This window comes from Notolabrus celidotus, chromosome 23 (assembly GCF_009762535.1).
Source record: "Notolabrus celidotus isolate fNotCel1 chromosome 23, fNotCel1.pri, whole genome shotgun sequence".
NCBI classification, from domain to species: Eukaryota; Metazoa; Chordata; class Actinopteri; order Labriformes; family Labridae; genus Notolabrus; species Notolabrus celidotus.
The window spans coordinates 21,430,530-21,452,251 of NC_048294.1; the positions used below are offsets into that span (position 1 = coordinate 21,430,530).

At 36.8% G+C, this 21,722-nt stretch overlaps 1 protein-coding gene and 1 long non-coding RNA gene across 2 annotated transcripts; one reads left to right on the forward strand and one right to left on the reverse strand.

Moving 5' to 3' along the window:
* The first annotated feature begins 2,437 nt into the window (after positions 1-2,437).
* On the forward strand, positions 2,438-10,348 carry LOC117807653. The gene is made up of 3 exons (XR_004630022.1): positions 2,438-2,729; positions 9,007-9,040; positions 10,311-10,348. It is a non-coding gene; the product is annotated as an uncharacterized LOC117807653 (long non-coding RNA).
* Positions 10,349-14,978: 4,630 nt separating this feature from the next.
* LOC117807707 (chromatin complexes subunit BAP18-like) lies at positions 14,979-21,653 on the reverse strand. The gene is made up of 5 exons (XM_034677091.1): positions 21,340-21,653; positions 19,243-19,337; positions 18,095-18,315; positions 15,624-15,728; positions 14,979-15,476 (listed from the first exon to the last, which is right to left on the reverse strand). Exons 1-5 carry the CDS (start codon positions 21,358-21,360, stop codon positions 15,412-15,414), a joined length of 507 nt encoding a protein of 168 aa, XP_034532982.1. The 5' UTR covers positions 21,361-21,653; the 3' UTR covers positions 14,979-15,411.
* Between the last annotated feature and the right edge of the window lie 69 nt (positions 21,654-21,722).

Genomic DNA, 21,722 nt, shown 5'->3' on the forward strand with positions numbered 1-21,722 from the left:
TTGTTATGTCAGTATTTGAGAGAAGTCTCTCAAACTTTAACAAACTATAGCACTGTTAGAAATCCCCCAAAAAATTTGGACCTCCAAAACCTGCAGTCATGCTAATCTGACCAACACTGAGACCAGGCTGAAGTGTTCTTAGTAGACTATCAATATATTTTTAAAACAATATTGGAAATGCTGACTCATCCTAAATTAACCCTCCTGTTATGTTGTGGCTCAAATTGATCCTTTTTAAAAGTCTATTTTAGGCAATATATGCCTTCCAAACCAGCTAAATGCAGCATAAAAATCTGGGCAGCATACAGAAGAGGTGTCGTGTTAATTTATCAACATCACTTCATAAAAATAAAATAAAATAAAATGTAAAATAAAATAAACAAAAATCTACATCATGTACATTTAAAAAAGTTTTAACATGAATTTTAATGAAAAACGAGTGAGTTATCCTCATTGAACCATGATCTGTGAGGATTAAAGAACACCAATGGACCAAATATTGATTTAAATGGTTAGTAATGGAGTTAAAAATAAGTTGTGTATTGGGATTTTTTGGGGTTCTGACGCTTTTGGATAATTGAATATGCCCCAGGTCAAATTGACCCAGGAACATAATTGCTGTTCCAGAGAAACAAACATAACAGGAGGGTTAAAGTGGACCTAACATTGGACAAAGCGGTGGAGGCAGGCCTTTAGCAGCTACAGTGTCAAGTCAACCACGCCCCTTATCATGCAAACTTAATATCGTCAAAACTAATGAGGTATAAAAATAATCACCACAGGCTGTAAACATGTTTATGTCTGTTGTAAAGAGCGACTCTTTGAATGGCTGTGTATGTGGGTTCCAGTACTTCTGCTGCCAGCCTCAAGTGGACACTCAAGGAACTGCAGTTTATAACACTTCCACATTGGCTTTATATTCCAAGACCAGAGGTTGCCTCTTTCTCAAATCACAAAATTAGAGAATGAGATCGTGAACTCATTAGGAAAACTTTTACTGGGGGAATAAATCAACAGAGAAGTAAGACCATTTTCTCATAGACTTCTATGCAATCAGACCTTTACAACAGTAGAGATGCCCCCTGCTGGCCTTGGGTAAGAATCCACATTTCAGGCACCTTGTCCACCTCTAATGTGCAGTAATACTCAGATTTGTGTAAGCACATTTAAAGGTAGAGTGTGTAAAAATGGGAATAATTAGTTATATCTAGCTGTCCGACTTTGGACTGAAAGTGGGGTTCCCATGCTCACCCCTCTTATTGGTGAAACAACCAACTCTAACCCTTTGATGACAAGAAGCTCCTGTGATGCATGATTCTCCATTTCTCAAATTTGTACCATCAAAAGGTCTACTGATACAAATAATTTAATACACAACAACCACTCACATCTCCAATGCTGCCTCTCACTTAATAAATAACGTACATGTTACTTGTTTTGTCCATTCTGTGCTACTGTAGAATATGGCAGTGCAAGATTGTGGCCTCTGTGGAAGGGGACCCACACATGTAGATATCAATGGCTGATTATAATTTGATCATTTTTATGCTCAGGTGATTTTACACTAATTTAAACATGCAATATTATTATATATTTCTACTAAGTCTGGTCTGGTAAATGCTGCTAAAACGACACACTGTACCTTTAATTCTCAACTCTCAACTCAACTAATTTTTATTTATCTAGCACCTTTCATACATTCAAGCATGCAGCCTAAAACGATTCACAGAAGAACAGAGAGAGAGAAAGCAACAGTAATAGGTAAAAGTGGAGAGGAAAGTGATATAAAATACTTAAAAAGTAAAATCAGAACGATCAAGTTAATAAAATAAAATCTGAAAAATATCAGAAAAATAGAATGAAATAAAATAATTACAATAAAATAGTATACAATACAATCATTAAAATAATAAGAATAATATTAATTGAGATAAAGCAGTATTCATATCATTTTTGGGTTACATTTTTGAGTCTGTAGGCTTATAACAAAACAATAATACATTAAGTCCCTTAAAAGGAATCAAATAAACAACAGAAAGTCAAGATATGTCATGCATTGAACCCACAGAGGGAAATAGTCCAGACTGTAAATCAGTTTTCAGACTGTTATGAATCTCTATTGATACAAACTTTCAAATACTTTCACTTGTAGGTTTAAAACATTCACACAGATGTTAGTACATGTACAGTCTGACTTGACAGCACACACACACACACACACACACACACACACACACACACACACACACACACACACACACACACACACACGTACACAGTGTCCCTGCCGGGGAACACGGCCCCCCTTCCTCTCGTGCCGGTTAGAAATTCAAAACACAACCGCCTCGTTTAATCTCCCGTCCTGCACCGCGGCCCAGAAACCCCTCTGACGGTGATTTTAATTTCACATAAAAATTAATTAAAATTCACAGGAGCGTTAATATTGGAAAGTAACGACGGGGACTGATCCTTCTGGTCCACACGCACATTTTGATGCGTGTGAAATATTGCTGCGTGCTCGTTTGAATTTCTATTTATTTTTTGTGTGTGTGCCGGAGTGTGTGGAGCAGAGAAGCAGAGAGTCGTTGGCGCCACTTTCAAACGGCGCACTGACACAGAATGAGAGTCTGAGAGCTTCAAACACCCTGAACGCAACAGTTTTATACAGACTGTAACATCAGGAATATCTGCACTCACAGACTCTTTTGGACTCTTTTCTGCACGGAAAGGTGAGTGAAACACATTTAATATTTTTTTTTAATATTTTTTGTTTTCTTTTAAGGTGATGAATTACACATGTGTTGTGGTGAAATGTGCACTTTACTGTGTTAGTTTCGTTTTTTAATGCGTATCAGGAAACACAGTTGTACAGTGAGTTCGGTACAGTAACGGTACAGTGAAGTGCTCCTGCGCAGTAATGGCGTTCACTTCAGAGACTCTCAACATGGCAGATTTTCCACATTCAGCGGGTCTGTGTGAGTGTGCAGGCTGAGTAACATCGGCTGAATTGTTTTATATTTCTCTACAAAAGCCTTTGAGGAGATAGCTGAGCGAGCAAGAGGAGGCGGACACTCCCACAGGCTGCAGTCACAGCCCCCTCCCCAAAGACCCCAGCCCAGTCCGCCTGCTTCCCCTTACGGCCAAAAACGACCTTTTTACATCAGATAAAACAACACTAAAACACTTAAACCCGAGTGTGATCAAAGCTACCATTACTGTGTCTTCTTTTCGTGGTTAAAAACGGATTAAAAACTCTTTAAAACCAGATTAATTGAGTTAAAACGAGCTGTTGAGCTCTGACTCAGCAGTTTTTCGCCTTGTCATCATTACAGTCAGCAGAACGTTAGATGTTACAGGTGCTGCAATGAAATGACCATTACACATCTTTCACGGTCAAACACCGTCCTGTAACAGTACATATTTCACATTTTAGTGTTTACTTAGTATTTTCACGTTTCTAAAGCAACTAAATATTAGTAAAAATGTACACAGTGAGCCGTGTAAAGATATTTGGTGTCACCTTAAACTCTAAAACCCTGTAAAACAATCATTACAGTGTAAATATACACCGTGTTAAGGCAAATGTAGTGTTAAAATACACAAATATGAAGCCACGTATCCATTCAGCCCCCTAACAGACTCTCTGTGTGTCAGATGGTTTCACTTTTAGAGTTATTAAACTGTTAAAAAAATACCACTATATCTGCTCTATGTATGTATACTCATGGTTAATAAAATAAAGTCACCTTTGTGTCCACAAACTGTTCAAATTTGCATGTAATACAGTGTATAGGTCGAATAGTGTTTTTTATAATGAAGTATACAGTATCTCTCTGTCAATGTGCATTAATTCAGACATAATTACCTCATAATAGCTTATTCTGCTTACAAAAACATGAAGTGAAATGTCTTTTCAAGTTAAGCTCTCACTTAATCTGAGAAATAGTGAAAAACGTCCAACCTAGAGTGAGATCCGCCCTTAGAAATTCATCACATTTCAATCTGGTTTCATGAGATTTTATGAGATTTCATGTTAACTAGCTTATTATTTATCGAAGTGGCGGTAATTATATATTCATTACTACATATTTAGTAGAAATATGTGATAAGAAGAGGTGTTTGCACTGAATAATAGACATTTGAGAGTCCCAGAGCACCTGAAATACTCAGACCTAAAATGTGAAGTACCATTGCAAAAGAAAAGTTACTTTATTATTTAAAAAAATAAACCTGCACCACAGTTTGGTCATCAAACTACTACCAATTTTCAATAAATGACATATTTTTTATTTAATTGATTATTTTATCTAAAAAAAAATTAAGTTGTGATGTATCCAGATGACTTCTGCCCCTCTATTGAGTTCATTTGTTGATTTTTTTGATTATTCATTTGGTTGTTCGATCTTTAAAATGTCAGAATATGTTGAAAAAATAATACAAATATAAATACATGTCCGTAAAATGACTTATTTTGTTATCAAACTCAAAAATATTAATTTCACTGCCACACAAGAAGAAAAACAAGCATGAAAATATTCACTTTAACAAACTAGTGGTAGAGAAAAGGAGCCTTACTTCAGCCTTAAGGGAAACTGACTTATTCAATCTTAAAAACGATCTAAAATGATAACAAATAATACACAATAAACGTGGATAAGCATGAAATAATCAAATTATCATTGCAGCTGTATTTTACATCACTTTTTGACACTAAAAAGTGCAAAATCAGTCATTCATAATTTAAAATAATGACATTTTCTCTGTTTTCTGCTTGAATAATCAACATTTTATCAGAAAAATGTGAAATAATGTAGTTTACACTTCCAGGCATGGAGCAGTTTTAATGTAAAACACAAAATGACACCAGATCAAGGTTTTATCCTCAAGTCTTATGTCCTTTAAATTAGATATATTTTCAACAAAGAAGGATATTCTGATTTAAATATTTAAAGAATAAAATGAGGATCACTTTGACTTCTTCAGGAAGAATTTGATCCAAAGACAGAAGAACAAATTTATGGTCTGGAAATTGTAGCTTCAGAAAAAGGGTGCGCCAAATTTTGTGTGTCTCTTTATTGTGTGATATTTTCATCGTAGTTTGACGCCTGGGGACGAGGTGACACTCATTTTTGGACGAAGAGTCAAAACTGAGTTTTGGTGGTGTCCTCTGTGGTCGCTGCAAGACTTTTATACGTGATAGAGAATATTTGAGAGATATGGCAGCTGTACCTTTTTGTCAGTGTGTGTGTGACCAGTGTGTGTGTGTGTGTGTTCGTGTGTGTGTTTGCATGGACGTCAAGAGCGAGGCTGAGCAAGGCCTTGGCAAGAGCAGTGACCCTGCTGCGTGAAAAATCCCGGCGAATAGTGAACGCAGCGCCAGCCTTCCACCTGAGAGTGTGATCAGAAAGCTCCTGCCTCTGCCGTGGATTCTTCTTTATTGTTCTTAAAGACCAATGTTGATAAAAGCCACCTCTTCCTCCTCTGACAAATTACTCTTTACACTCCTGAACAGCAGCTCCTGTACCCACCTCTCTCCCCACCTGTCTCAAAAACACAGCTGGTTTTTATTTTCACTCACCCCTCCTCCTCATCCTCCTCCTCCCTCCCTCCTCCCTTCTCGCGGTTAAGGTTCGTATGTTAGAAAGTGATGGGGAGGGAAGAAGTCAGCCTCAGTGTCGGTGACAGAGAGCGTCTGAGCGCAGTGCCAAGCTGCAGAGGAAGAGGAGGGAAGGAAGGAAGGGTGACAGGGTCCTGAGACTCAAGACGCAAGAGCAGGCAGACCCCCTAAAAGGTCCTTCTCTGCTCCCTGTGTCACCACGATGTTCTGCTTTATTTAAATCTACTCAGTGTGTGTGTGTGTGGTGATAGTTGTCTTAAAGTTAAACAACCCTGCAGCACTTTCTGTGTTTTAATTGGGGCTTACTTCTTATATCTGAGGGAGTGGTGTGTGTCTGCTTCCTCAAACACACATTTAAATCACTCACTTTATGTTTAGTGTGTTGGTTTCTGCAGCAGTTGAAGGGTAAGTCCATCTTTGTTGTTTAAATTACCTTTACTTTTATACACTTTCTCCTCCCTTCAGGTCCCCCTCTCCTTCCTCAACCCCTCCTTCTCCTCCTCTCTGTGGTTACGCTCCTCTACTGAGGCAGTAGTTTGTGTCTCGTGTGTGTTCGTAATATGTGGTGACCTCCTGTTTCACTCAGGCTAAGGGAATCTGCTTTATCTCTCCACGCTTCTCTCACTCTTTCATGAAAGCTCTCAGGATCTAAAGAAGTTTTAATCCTCAAATTTAAGACTCTACTGTCCCTCAAAATCCCTAGAACCTCTGTTTCTTCATCTTCAGACACAAGAGAAAACAACATGTCACACATATATAATTTCATGTGTCTTTATCTCTAAAAATCAATGAAATCATGCAGACATGATCATTTACACCAACACTGAGTCATCTTGAAATCACATTATAAGTCAAATAATCCCAGTATGATGAATTGTTATGCCTGTGTGATGTGCAACTCTTCTTAATCCAGCTTTTTAAGGGTACAAATATTTTTCAAAAGCACCTTTTATCGCGATGTTAGCTCCTCTTGTGTCTCTTTTATACCATGACTGACATTTGAAGGCATCATCATGCACAGGGAGAAACTTTGAGGGCCACATTTCAGCAACTCTGAGAGTTAAGAAATCCAACTTGAATCTCAATCTGACGATAATCTACAGAAATGATAAAAACGTGAGGTTTAATTTACAGTTTTTAACGACTAAATTAATAATCCCATGAAATAATGCACATTTATTTATTTAAAGCCTACACAAAGATTACACTTTAAGATTTGTGCTGTCTCCTTGAATTTAAAGTCTTATATTTTTATCAAACATTTCCTGATTTTCAGCAGACTTTATTTGACGGGTGTTTTACAAACCAAACAATTCACGGATTAATAATAAATAAATAAATAAATAAATAAATAAACATGAGAGATTATTCACAGTTTCACACACTCATTTTAAAGCTTCTCTGTTTCCCATGTGTATTTATTTTAGTCCTAGGATGTTGAATCATGTGGTCAGCATGTTTTACAGCTGTTTGATGCTCTGTTAAATTAACAACATATAAATAATAAATGAATCCACCCTCGTGGTTTCTAACTGAGGCGGCTGTTCCTTTAAAGTCAGTCTGGGGAATTTATCAGAGCAGTTTTATGAAAATCTTCGAGGACATTCGTGGACGTGTTTCGAAGTTTAATTTCCTTTTTTTCTTTTTTTGTAAGTCATCTAAAAATAGTACATTTTACCCATCATAAAATATATCGATAGAAATGATAGCTTGAAATAAAACTTGAAATAAAACCTTGAAAATAGAAAGTGTAATGAGTTTTCTGCCTTTCTTTTTGCCAGATGACTCCTAAGTTTAGGGTTAGTGAACAGTTAATTATTAAAAGCATCAGTAGCAGCAGGTTAACTCATGAAGGTATGGGAAACACAGACACTTGATCATATAGGTAGGCTGATTTTCTACAGACCAGCTAAATGAAGCCACATTAAACCACTTTGAGGGACAGTGGGGGTCGCAAGTATTTTGCACCTTCATTTTGGGGGTCAAAAAGTTTGGGAACCCCTGCACTACATCAGATTTTTATTATCTTTATTATTATATTATTATTTTATTCATCTGCAAATCAATTTTAAAGACAGGTAGTGTTTGTTGTTGCCTTTTGCACAGGTGAAAGTCGCCACAGGAAAATTAGAATTTGTGTGTGTTGATTCTATGGTCAGCTTTATAAAAAATAAAACACAGAAGAGTGACTGAAGATTAAAAACATGTTTGTACTAACCTGAAACAAACCCATCCTCCAATAATAATTCATCCACAAACTATTCCTCTTTTGACTTCTGCAGAAATATTCACATATTGATGTGTTTTCATTTGATAAAGTGTACACTCACACTCTTCCTCTTTAAAACATGAAGTTTTTATATCTTTAGGTTTTTTTTAGGCTTTTCCCTTTTTTTTGTATAATTTTTTTTAATTCACATTTAACCATATACACATGACACAAAAACAACTTAACAATAAAACACAGGGGACAATTAAATTAACAGTAACACAAAAAAACAAACAAACAAAAACAAGATCCACAAACAGAACAGAAAAGGGCTTTTCTAATTTAGCTTCACATCTTCCCATCACACCTGATCCCTGTGGAGCTTTTTTACTTATTTTTCTTCATTTTTTAATTATTTTATATCGATCTGAGCCGGAGCAAGAGGTTTCTCTGCCTTACTTCCTTTTTCATATTTTCTATGAAGATCAGAAATGTTGAAACATCACGTCTGTGCACACGAACACTCAGTGACATTTCACAGACCAAATGATTTAGAGTTAATGAAGACATCAAATATCAACTATAGGATCAGCCGCCACATATTCTTAAATCTTAATTATCAAAGCAGGTTTAATGAAACTCAAACATGAAACATGTTAAATAAAACTCACAGATGTGCAAATAGAATAAAACACTCTCACACTCAGCTGGAAGATGAATAATAAAAATCTGTTTTTGAAGAACAATTACAAAAATATCCCAGATATTTTTTAGTTGGCAAAGTCATCTTCCTAAATTGATTTAGTTAATTTAAGAAAATCAAATATTTTCTCCTCTCAGCTTCTTAAATTTGAATATGTTGGTGCTGTGTAAATGAAGGAATTATTCAAAAAGAGGAATCTGAAGATGTCACTTTAAGTCTGAAGAATCTCTTGTGGGAAAATAAAACCCTGAGAATATTCTGCAGGTTTCAGACTGAGGTTCAGCTGGTCACGTATTCTTGGACTTACTGATCAGTCACATGGATCATGCTATTGGTCTCTTGTCAATCACACTGAATCCTGTGACTGTTGGAAACTGTGCTGTGGTTTTTCTGTGCTGACTGTACAGAGAGAGAAGTGAAACCGAGTCAGAGCTTTATAAGAACCCTCCATCTCTAAGGTCTCTCTTTTCTTCACAGAGCTTCATCAGGTGTGGACCTCTGCAGTCTGCAGGTAAGACCTTCACCATACAGACCTCATTCCAACATGATCCATCTTTCAGTTTTTAAGAATATGAATATAAAACAATATATATTTTATTTATTTTCTATTAAAACAGACCTTGTTTTCTGCTCCTGAAGAAAATCAAAAGTAGAAACTCTAACACTCCAAGGATTTAAATCACAATAAAAAAAAACAGTAGATATATGATTTCTGCTATTTGAATAATTCCTAAACTTTGTTTTCTGAAATCTCAAAGAGAAGGTGATCTGATCAATTAGAATATATACACTACCAGTCAAAAGTTTGGAAACACCTTCTCATTCAATGGTTTTTATTTATTTTAATTATTTCCAACATTGTAGATTAATAATGAAGACATCAAAACTATGAAATAATCTGGTTTTGCCATAATCTGGATTACAACAGTAGTCAAATAGGGCTATCCATTGTGTACTAACCCTACCTCTGAACAACACAACTGATGGTCTCAAACACATTAAGAAGGCAAGTCATTCTACAAATGAACTCTTGACAAGGCTCATGTTCATTAGAAACCATTCCAGGAGACCACTTCATGAAGCAGACTGAGAGAATACCAAGAGTGTGCAAAGCTGTCATGAAGGAAAAAGGGGGCTACTTTACAGAATCTAAAATATAAAACATATTCTGCTTTGTTTAACACCTTTTTGTTCATTCAATAATTCCACATATGTTCTTTCATAATTTTGATGTCTTTGGTATTAATCTACAGTGGTTTCAATAATTAAAATAAATAAAAAACATTGAATGAGAAAGTGTTTCCAAACTTTTGACTGGTAGTGTATTTATTTTAAGATTGAGAGGGCAGGATGGTGGATGGAGCAGGAAACTGAGCTAAAGAGAGGGGATGAAATAGCCTCTGTACATTGGTTGTATTTGGGTGTTTAAAGCTCTACTACCTGGATGTAAACGAGCACAGCTGACAGATATCGCCTCGTGGTTTGTCAGTATGTTGATCTAGTAAATGGAGATAAAGTTGTATGTAGGCTGTGTCTGGTTAAACTGACACATAAACACCCCACCAGAGCAATGAGAAACCAGCACAGGCATGAGGACTGAAGGCTGGTGGTGCTAGCTCTGCAAGCTGTAGCTGCACTCGCCCATTTTATAAACAGAATCAATTATTTAATCGTGTCAATAAATTAAATGAATTAAAGAAAAATAATGCAGCACTTGAGTCTAAAGAAAGCTTTGAGGGTTACAACTAAATTAATAATTGTATATTGTGATTTTATTCCAGCATCCCTGCAGCCCTACATGGTTTCATCATGACTCTGTAAGTCACTTATTTTATATCTTAAGTCAAAATGTTTCAAATTACAGAGACTTCCTGTGTAGTGATATAAATCAGGGATGTGATTATTCTGCATTTATCTGGACTTCCTGACTTCCCGACCTGAAGATGTGACCTTGAATCACACATAATTACAGCTGTATACACCTTGTAGTGATTTCATGTGAGTTCAAGTGGAATTGAGTCTTGAATTCCTTGTTTAATGTTTAGTGAAAGCCAACACAAACTCAGGTCTAGACAGCCACAGAATATATACAGGAATTATTTTGCTTTGTTGTCTCTACTCAACTAATTCACATTCTTTGTATATTGTAGGTTTGAATATTATTCAGGTGAATTAATGCGCCCGTGTCCAGCTTTCGCTCTAGCAGCACATCATGTTTTGCAGATTTGTGTTTAATCTCTACAAATCATGACGTGCTGTCACTGTGAGCTCTGGGATCCTCGACACATGACTGAAACAGACCCCGGCGTCACACCGTGTCCAAAGGTCAGAGGTCATCCTGTCTTTGAGGATGGGACCATAAAGGCGTCACCAGGACTCCTTCATGTTTTTAACATTTTGCAAAATCAGAACCAAACTCTCCTGTTTCTATTCGTCACAGGTAAAAACGCATCACACAACCCCCCACTCTTACAAAACACAACTATAAAAACACTTTTCTCTTGGTGATTATTGAGAAAATATGAATCATTTTTGCAGAGGTTAACCGTTACAGGAGTGTTGGTATGTTGAATAAATGAAACTTGATGTGTTAAAATTCCAAAAATGTTTTATTTTCAATGGAAAAGATTTTAAAAAATCACTCGTTTTAAATATTTTTTAATTGAGATACCACATACATTTCAACCACATGATCAGTAACCATCCGTTTACTCATGCTGCACATCGCCATCATCGTGACGATAAACCACAAAGAGGAAGTTTAGACTCGTTAATGGTCCTTTACAAAATAAGAGAACATCTGAGGGACTATTTTACTTCAGTTAACTTTTAACTGGTCCCACAGTAAACCAAACTGAAGTAAAACGAGAACTAAACCACATCCTGCAGGCGTCGTTTGTAGGGGGGGAAATCTAAAACTTTGACCTGGCTTCAAAATAAAAGCTTTAAAATACAACAAATACAATAATACAGAAAAACTAAATAAAAAAAACACATAGGTTGAAATATGAATATGTATTGAATGAAAAAAATAAAATATATCTCTAAAAAAATATTACAAAAATCTAATAGTTAGTTATTAAAGTAAAACAAATAAAACATGTTATAATAAATAAATAAATAATTTGAAACTTTTACGTGGCTTCAAAATAAAAGCTTCAAGAATACAATAAATAGAATGATACAGAAAAACACAATTAAAAAAGATATATGGTAAACAAAAATACATGTCCATAAAAATCAAATAGATGGTTAAATTAGTAAAGAAATAAATAAAACATGTCTACAATAAATGAATAGTATAATTGAATGAAAAAAAATGAAAATCAGTTAAATATATAAATCAATTAAACCATAAAGAAATAAATAGGAAAAATAAAAAGGTATAGGAATATTTCTTAAAAAAACATTTAAATTAAATAAATAAAAATCAAATGTAAGAACTAAATACTATGAATAATCTTAAAGTACAATTTGCTATTGTATTTCTACACACTGATAAGATACAGTTACTCTTCTTTCAAATGAATGTAAACACAATCAGTCAGAATGGTAGTTGATACCTTACTCAGTAAAATTCATCCTGTTAAACACAAAAGGGTTTTACAGTGTAACATATTCTCTGATGTGATCGGCTCACAGTCATCTGTGTATGAAGTTTAAAATGTGTCATTCATGTGGGTGTAAATATTACACACTACTTTAATATGAAGATCAGAAGGTTTTTATTCCCATGATGCATTTGTTATTTCTCTTACTTTGTTATTGTGTGTTTGTGTGTCTGTCTGAAGCAGCACATCATTACTGGTAGTTCTGTGTGTGTTACCAGTGTGATGTGTGCTGCTGCCGTCAGACACACACTCCTCTTCATCATCATCTTCATCCAACACAAACAGAATTATGTCTGCAAATGTGTAATTCATTTATTATTGTGTATAAGACTTATTGAGACAGTTTGGAATATTAGCAGGTTTTTTAAAAAATGTAAAAAACAAAACAAAACAAAACAAGGAGCAAATAAATTTGAATTTTGGAATAAAAGAAGTCACAAGGAGTCCATGTTGAATTATTTTGTACATTATTTTTTTCAGATGACCTGTTTGGTTTTGTTGATCTTTATCTTTAATCTCTTGTGCTGTGTTTTATTGTATAATCGTAGGTAGCTGTTGACAATGTGCCACAGGGGTCAAAATTAAGCTCCCTGTTATTTCCTCTATAAAATTAACCTCATCCTCTAATGATACCACAGTTTATATTAATATATATATACAAAAAAAATAATTATCAAACGTCCTTAGAGATAATTTCACAATCACAGAAAAACAGACAAAATTTAGAGGCTGATAATCAGTAAACAGGAAGCACCTCTGACTCATTTACAAAATAAAAGGGAAAATGACGTGTTGAGTTTCTGTAGAAAAGAGTGCAAACGGAAAAAATAAAGTGATCTAAACCTTAATTAAACATTTACGCTTCCTGGCTACAAAGCTACACCACACTCACCTGCCACTCAAAGAGACCACGCCCCTAATTATCCCTAACTTTAAACATGAATCTAATGTAAACAGGTGAGCTGTATATAAATTCAACCTGTACTGTTGTCATAAAGACAGAAATTAGCTATAAACTATTTACGAACCAGGCTGTAATCATGTTTATTTATGCTGTAAATTTGGACATTTTAACATGGGGCTCTATGGAGACTGACTCGCTTTTGGGGACAGCCCTCTGGTGGACACTACTGGAACTGCAGTTTTTGGGACTTCAGCATCAGCTTAATTTTTTCAGTACTTAGTGTGCTGAATGTTGAAAACAGATATCTGTCTGCTATCTCAACAGAATGAGTTTCATTGCTTGAGACATTTTTCTGTCTGTCAGAGAACATTGTGTCATAAATGAGTTCATTATTAATAATTAATAATTATTAAAAGTTTAAAGTACCCAATTCATTTTCACTTGATTTATTGTCACAATGCCAAAGTAGAGACTATATAAATTTGACTATTGTATGGTCTGTTACATTGCATATGTTACATCCTACACAAATGGACAGCTCTCCTTTGCATATTACATTTATATATATTTTTTCTATTTAAAGTGCTGAAACAGTTGTAGTAATTTTACTTATACATACAAATATCTTTCTAGTTTTACTTTTATGCATTTATATATATATTTGTATTCCTATCATCATTATGTGTTCAATGTTTTAGCACCAAAATGCCAAGACACATTCCTCTTATGTCTTAACCTACTTGGAAATACACCTGATATGCATAGCACAGACTTTATGTAGTGTAATATTATTTATCTATTTATTTACTTATTGTATTTTTAGATTAAAAATGCAGATTTTCAGAGATAATCTGACGAGATTAAAAGAAAACGTATCACTTGCATTCACTGCTTTGACCTTGACGTGAATAAAAACCAGTGACAATGCTTTCAGACTTGAAACCAGTTTGAGCTTCATCACCTTAATGAGTTATTTTATGGCGGCGTGTGACATTGCAGCAGCTTCTCCTGACGGGTGAGGACACAGAGAAGTAAAACCTTATAAAAAAATATATATATATTTAATAAAATAATATTGTTTCATTTAAACAAACCAAAATACATACACTACCAGTCAAAAGTTTGGAAACACCTTCTCATTCAAAGGTTTGTATTTATTGTAATGATTGTAAACACTGTAGATTAATACTGAAGACATCAAAACTATGAAAGAACATATATGGAATTATTGAATGAACAAAAAAGTGTTAAACAAAGCAGAATATGTTTTATATTTTAGATTCTGTAAAGTAGCCCCCTTTTTCCTTCATGACAGCTTTGCACTCTTGGTATTCTCTCGGTCTGCTTCATGAAGTGGTCTCCTGGAATGGTTTCTAATGAACATGAGCCTTGTCAAGAGTTCATTTGTAGAATGACTTGCCTTCTTAATGTGTTTGAGACCATCAGTTGTGTTGTTCAGAGGTAGGGTTAGTACACAATGGATAGCCCTATTTGACTACTGTTGTAATCCAGATTATGGTAAAACCAGATTATTTCGTAGTTTGGATGTCTTCAGTATTAATCTACAATGGTGAAAATAATTAAAATAAATAAAAAACATTGAATGAGAAGGTGGTCCAAACTTTTGACTGGTATATATTAAGATTTGACTGAAATCTGTGTTTTAATAAAACTAGACTGAGGATATAGAAAACAGACTCCTATTCTTTACTGTTTCCTGTCACACTACAGCCTGAGACTTCTGTTCAAGCCTCTGTAAGTCCTGTACATGCAGCAGTCGAAGTAAACTTACCTGAACATGTGATCCCAGAGAGAGATAACTACTTTGTACAAATATCAGCATTTTATCACAATATTATTCAGTTTTGTTTCAGTGCAGTGAGTGTTAAGTTTGTATGTTTTATGACATGAGGAAGAAGAGATAACTCAGACAGTTTAAAAGAAAATAAACAGAAACCGTCATGTTTTTATTTTTCTAAATACACTGAACACTTCTCTAAAACGTCCTTCTAAGGCTTCTGTATGAATCTATGAATCAGCTAACACAACAAGACTGACAGAAATACAGTTAACATTCCAGCTTTTTAATCCGTTTCCCTCTGGGTGCAGAGTTTTCTTCACTCATCGAGTCGAGGTCTTTTTAAGGAAACAGGAAGTAGACCTTGTTGAACCGTCACATCATCTCCTCCGTCTCTTCTGAACTTGAGGATTTTCAGGTGGAATTATTTCAAAGAAAATAAAAACTAAAACAGGAAAATGATCCAAACAGGTTTCTGGCAGTGCTGATGGATTCGAGTCCTGTATGACACGGCAGTTCATCAAAACATGAGTCTTATTTTGATAGAGTTGTCCACAGGAAGTGAGAGGTCAGCGGGAGAGCAGAGGGAGGTCTCCTGGGTTCATGATGAGGGTTGAGTCAAGGTTCAGGTTGTCTACAGAGACACAGAGAAACAACGTTTAGATGATTCAATGCACGGCCCTGAGTCAAGATGTTTATGTTACTAAGTTCCCCCTGAATCAGCCATGTTGATGATGAAGATGATGGTTCTGTTGATGTAGGTAATGAAGATGAGTCTGACCTTGATCAAAGTTGAGCTTTTTGGCATTCGATCCCTCTCCCAGTCCCTCGATGTCGACCAGATCGCTGTTCACATCGGAGTCATTCAGAGCGCTCAGCGTCACGTCTACACACAAACACACAACCCCACATTTTAAAAACAAATATACTTAAAATGTCAGAAGCCATTACTAAACATGTGCAAAGTTTCTGAATGGGAAGTAAACGTGTGTTGGAGTAACCCCAGGATGAGACTCCAATAGACTTATATACGTAGACGCAGCATTGACTGTGCTTTCCCGCTGCTCCGATACGTCAGCATGTCCGCCATATTGAATGTGGCGGGTCTGCCGTGTAAACTAAAACAACTAAAACTGTGGGTTTTATGAAAATAATTTAAATGTTCCATTGCATTTATCTCATTTTGATCAACCGTTTTTACAATAAAGGATTAAAATTAATGTAAGTATTAAAAACAACGATTATTTAGAAGAAAAAAAAGGTACAAAGTCTGTTTATCAAATGAATAAAAGGCTACAGCTGGCAGTGACTCTGTTTTTTACCAGTGGAATGATAGATAAACTATATTACAGAAATTATAGACATTTTTTAATTGTATTAAATATAATTTAATGAAAAAAAAAAGTACAGTAGTTACTGTTATACTGTTATATGCCCATCATATTACTGTTTCACTATGATCACTCTACTCATTCCGATCACATCACTTGCCCTGTATTAGTCTACTTCCATACAGCTCTGTTGACTCTTGTTAGTTTGATCACCTGTATCCATAGCCTGCTCCAAATATTTCATCATTCTAATTTCATATCTTCAGCCTGTTTGTGCGTTTCCGTTTCCCCCTCTCTCGTTTTCATACCACTGCTCTGTGGCCTTTAAATGCCCACACTGAGGAATATCCTTTTTTTAATTGCATCGTATTAAGGTCAGTTCTCCATATATTATATTTTATATCACGTGAGGACGAAGCGCTTGAGACATTTTACAAGTGAAGGGATTTACTCTTTCAAATACAGGATGAATGGACTGTTATAATTAACACTAAACACAGCAAAGTGATTCAAATCGAAGATGACTTTATTTATACTGACCTTTTTTATGAGACAGCTGCTGTATGTGAAATAAAATCACATGACTTTTAGAAGGATGAGTTACAGTACGTTTAACAGGTGTCCCGGTGTTTCACACTGTTTAAGCAGTGAAGGAGTTTTTAAAAGTTAATGTTCAGGCTGTTGTTGTGTATATTTGGAAAGCTCTTCTGATGGTAATAAGTCAAATTTACACCAGTGTGGTCATGTAACAACAATCAGGAGGTGTAGGAAAGCCTCTTGGACGTCCTCAGAAAGTCAAAATATATGACGGTTGTATCATTGTGTTTCTATAATGTTAATGGCATATGTTATTGTATCTAGTCAGTGGGAAGGTCACTGTCCCTTTAACAGAGCAGAGAGTTGATTAGTGGCTCCAGTAAGTCTGGGTCTGTCCATGGCTGTGAGCTGCAGACTTCGTGGAAGTTTTGTTCGTCATTGCCAGATGTGAAGCACCTCTATTTAAGTATTTTGTGATGATTATGCCAACTTTGACACATGTTACAGTTTCTGTTATTGTTGTGCAGTGAGCTGCTTTTTGGAGTCCTACAGGCTTGATTATGTGTTTTGGTAACAGTATAGTTATGTGTGTGGTGTTTTTTCCTTGTTAATGTGAGCTATCATTGCTAATGTGAGCTATTATCGTAGTTATTGTAAATTGTTTATTTGTATCTCCCTCAGAAACCACATTCTTCTCAGAATAAAACGCCTGAACTGGAAGCTCAGCCTCCGAGAGTCCTCTACAGGACTCACACCACCATAGTGTTCACCGCTCTATTCCGCGCAACTGTAGAGGCTCTAGACCTCTGTTATAGGAGGCATGTTTCTACGTATCGTTGTGCGCGCATCTTTATAGATTGCCACATTCAACATGGCAGCGATGTTGAAGTAAGATTCAGCCAGTCAATGCGGCGTCTACGTATATATGTCTATGCTCTGAATGGATCATTCATGAAGTTACACGAGAATTCAGCGAGATCAACACGAGATTTGCTCAACTCGTGACATCATCAGTCGGGGAATCTCCCTAAAAGGGCAAAATGTATCACTTTAAAGAAATAAACACAACTTTGGCTTAGGGTTCCGTCATTCTTAAAGGAACAGTAGCTGAAATGAGTACACGCTGTATGTACTTTATTATTATTTTATTTTATCCATATTTATATCTTATTTTATTCCTTCTTCTAATCATATTTTGACTTTCTCACATACTGTTTATAAGAGCTCTGTAATGACCAAAGTTCCCTCTCCAGGATAAATAAAGTATTTCTGATTCTGAGACAGCAGTGTGGACATGGGGTGTGAAAAGCCTCTCTTTGATGCACATGTGATTCAAGCACTTTCACGTCATACAGCTGTGTCGTGTAAGTTGTTTCTGACCTACCTGCAGTTTTCTGTTTCTTCAGTGGGGCCTGGTTGCTGTGGGAGGGGACCTGCAGACCCGACGTCACCACCACCTTCGCTGTGGGGACGGAGACGACGGTCGGAGTTACTGCAGCAGCTGCTGTCTTCTTCACAGACTTCTTGGACCCTTCGGAGGAGGAGATGGGGGCCAGAGCGCCGTCTTCGTACAGCTTCCTCTTCACGGCGCTCTTCGTCTGACCGCTGCAGGAGAAGATAAGTTTAGTGCTTGCATGATGTCTGCTTGAATTCATGTAAATGAAGAAACAAAAGCTTGTCACTATGAAGCTGAATGATGCACAGGATTTATGAACACTGTAGAACACCACATATCCAGCAGGCAGGCCTGCTCGTCGTACCTAAGGCCTCTAAAAGTAGTATGGGAGGTAGAGCCTTCCTCTCCTTTGGAATCATCTACAAGTCAGGGTCCGGGAGGCAGACACCCTCTCTACTTTAAGAGTAGGCTTCAAACTTTCCTTTTTGATAAAGCTTATAGTTAGAGCGGGATCAGGCTTGGACCAGCTCTTAGTTATGCTGCTATAGGCTTAGACTGACACACTGTCTGGTATCCCGTCTTTCCTTCTCTCTACTCTCTCTGCCTGTCTCTTACTTGAACTCTTCCTGTCCCATTAAAGTTACTAAACATAGACCTTTCTGGAGTCCCTGAGCTCCCTTGTCTCGTAGGTTCGTCTGGATCTCTGCTGCTGTGGACGTTCCAGACTCCAGCTGCTACAACTACTACTATTTGTCTCACCACTGTCATCTCTCTCTCTCTTCATCTCCCTCTATCCCTCTCTCCAAAACGGTCTCAGCAGATGTGTGTCTAACATGAGTCTGGTCCTGCTGGAGGTTTCTGCCTGTTAAAGGAAGTTTGTCTTTCCCACTGTAACTTGCTAAATGCTGCAAAGTGCTCTGCTCATGGTGGATTAAGATGAGATCAGACTGAGTCCTGTCTGTAAGATGGGACTGGATCTTATCCTGTCTTGATGTTGGGTCTTTGTTAATAATATAACATAGAGTACGGTCTAGACCTGCTCTGTTTGGAAAGAGTCTTCAGTGTGTGTGTGTGTGTGTGTGTGTGTGTGTGTGTGTGTGTGTGTGTGTGTGTGTGTGTGTGTGTGTGTTAGTTACCCTGCAGGACTGGAGTCAGCAACAGGGTGTAGCTGCATGGTAAGCTCTCCTAGTTTGGTGAAGGCTGCTCCAGCTGCAGAGAAAATCTCTCCGACCTGTGAAAACACACACACACGCGCACATGCACACATGCACGCACGCGCACACACACACACACACACACACACACACACACACACACACACACACACACACACACACACACACACACAAAATGGTGTGGAAATTTCCGGTAAATCTTTTGGAAAAAAAATTCCAAAAATTTTTTTCAGAAAGGTTTACGGTAAATTTTGAGTGGGAAGCTGGAAATATTCCAAATTGGAAACTCTCCATGGGAATCTATGGGAATGAACTGTGTATTGAGGGTAATTAAATGGAAAGGTATCATATCCAGGCATAAGTAATTGTTTTGTTATAAGCAGACATCCATCCAAAATAATACAATTAAAACAGATGTATTTGTAAGTAGAACTTTATCAAGTGTTAAATATTTTATGGAACAATCAATTCTTTCATTGAAGAACAAAAACATGAATGTTGAGTTCAATATTACTCATCCCCCCGACCCAACCCATTCAAAAAATTAAAATAAATGCAATCCTAACAAAGTCCCATACAAAATGTTAAATGAAAAGAGCCGCTCTCCCTCCAACAAAGTCCCATTCAACATGTAAATAAAAAAGCATCTTCCCTCAAGCTTCTCAAGTCTCTGCAGGATTCTAGTAGTCATCTGTGCATGTGCTGGAGGAATGCACAGTGCATGTAGGGGGCGTGGTCTCAATAGCCCTGCAGTAAGCAGTGAGCTATATGCATGTGATTGAGGAATAGCATAGAATCAGGTGTGTCAAACATACGACCCGCGGGCCAAAACCAGCCCGGTTCCAATCCGGCCTGTGGGACGACTTCCGAAAATGAAAAATTTACAGTGAAGACATTAACTGCAATTTTTCAATAAAAGTAACTGCTCTCCGGCTCTCCAGGGGAATATTTGCAGTTTGCATAATCCGGTGGAAATTCATAGACTTTTTAGAGCACTTCAAGATCCAATCAACACTAAAGTTTTGGTATATGTAAACTTGTAACAGCAGGAATGGTAGATCAACCTTTTTTGAAAATAGGAGCCACATATCGTGCGTGTGCTTACCATACATGTGCGTACGTCATATGTGTGCTCTGTCACTACTAACACTAGCAATACACCTCTTCATACAACACTGTCCATCAAGCAAACTGTTCCTGCTGGAGCTGAGGGGTTCATAGTAGTCAACTTTACCTTGTTCATTATTAAAATCTCTCTGTTCTTTTGCAGTAAACATTACACTCTGTGTCAGGTTAGTGGGTAGGTAACCTGTGTGTTTGGTGTGTTGGGTTGTGTTTGGGTGTTCACAGCAGGTCTCAGTGCTTACAGAATATAATATTCAGCCCACTGTGAGACTCATCATGGTGAAAAATACAACAGCCTTTTTTGTACAAAGATAGTTCATTAAATGTTAACATTTTCAGAATGTACTTGTACTTTTTTGCGCTAAAGCAAAGGAAAACATTTGGAGTTGTCCTTCTTTATAGGTTATTATGTTATGATTGTACTAGTCCGGCCCACTTCAGATTAACTTGAGCTGTATGTGGCCCCTGAACTGAAATGAGTTTGACACCCCTGGCATAGATATTCAACTGTGCTTGCATGAAATCTGGTTGTTTTAGTCAGGATTATGCTAAAATATATTTCCCCCAACTATATTTAAGTTCCCTATTAACAACCAACCTTAAATTGAGTAAATTCCTGGTTTATGTCCATAAATTCCCATGGAAACTTTCCAACAGTAACACTGCTCCTCTCCTCCCACACAGAGTGATGACAGAGAGCTGCAAACACAGCTAACATCACTGCAGTGTAATAAAACCTCCAGTCACTGTAACATATGATCAGATCACAGATGCATGAACTTCTGTGGAACTCAGACTGATTAAAGGAACAATCCGCGATTTTTCTCAAACACAGGCGTTACATTCACTAACATTGAGGCTCTTTGTTTGAGTCAATCGGTATTTATTCTCTTTACCCTCCATCAGAGTTGTCGGTGTGTATCAGAGACTTACTTTAGTGGAAGCTGAAGTCATGGTGATGTTAAACCACAATGTGTATCCTTCAAGATCTCATGTTATTAAGGTACGATGCTAACAACAGAGCTAGCTCAGATAGCATCCATAGCTCCTCTTAGCGTGGCTCGCGAGCATCAGCTGATGACATGTGAATATGTTTTGTTGACCTAATGTCTAAGCAAACAGCTCTGTGCTGTTATTAAAGACTAATCAGTGTTATTTACATTAGCTACATTAGCCACATTAGCACTGTCTGCAGATATGAGCGCGCATTGGATACAACGGTGCTGCCTTCATGTTGCCTCGTAATCCCGAAGTACAAGACTACTATCTATTGTCGGAGGGATCCGCGCTCACTTTACAACCGAGGACTGAAACAA

Bases quoted from the DNA above. Each gene is read 5' to 3' on its own strand.
- LOC117807707 (XM_034677091.1), bottom strand. From the start codon at position 21,360: ATGACTTCAGCTTCCACTAAA. The intron at 18,316-19,242 runs GTAACTAACACA...CTTCTCCTGCAG, and splicing joins GCTGACTCCAGTCCTGCAGG to CGGTCAGACGAAGAGCGCCG. The intron at 15,477-15,623 runs GTCAGACTCATC...GTGTCTCTGTAG, and splicing joins AAAGCTCAACTTTGATCAAG to ACAACCTGAACCTTGACTCA.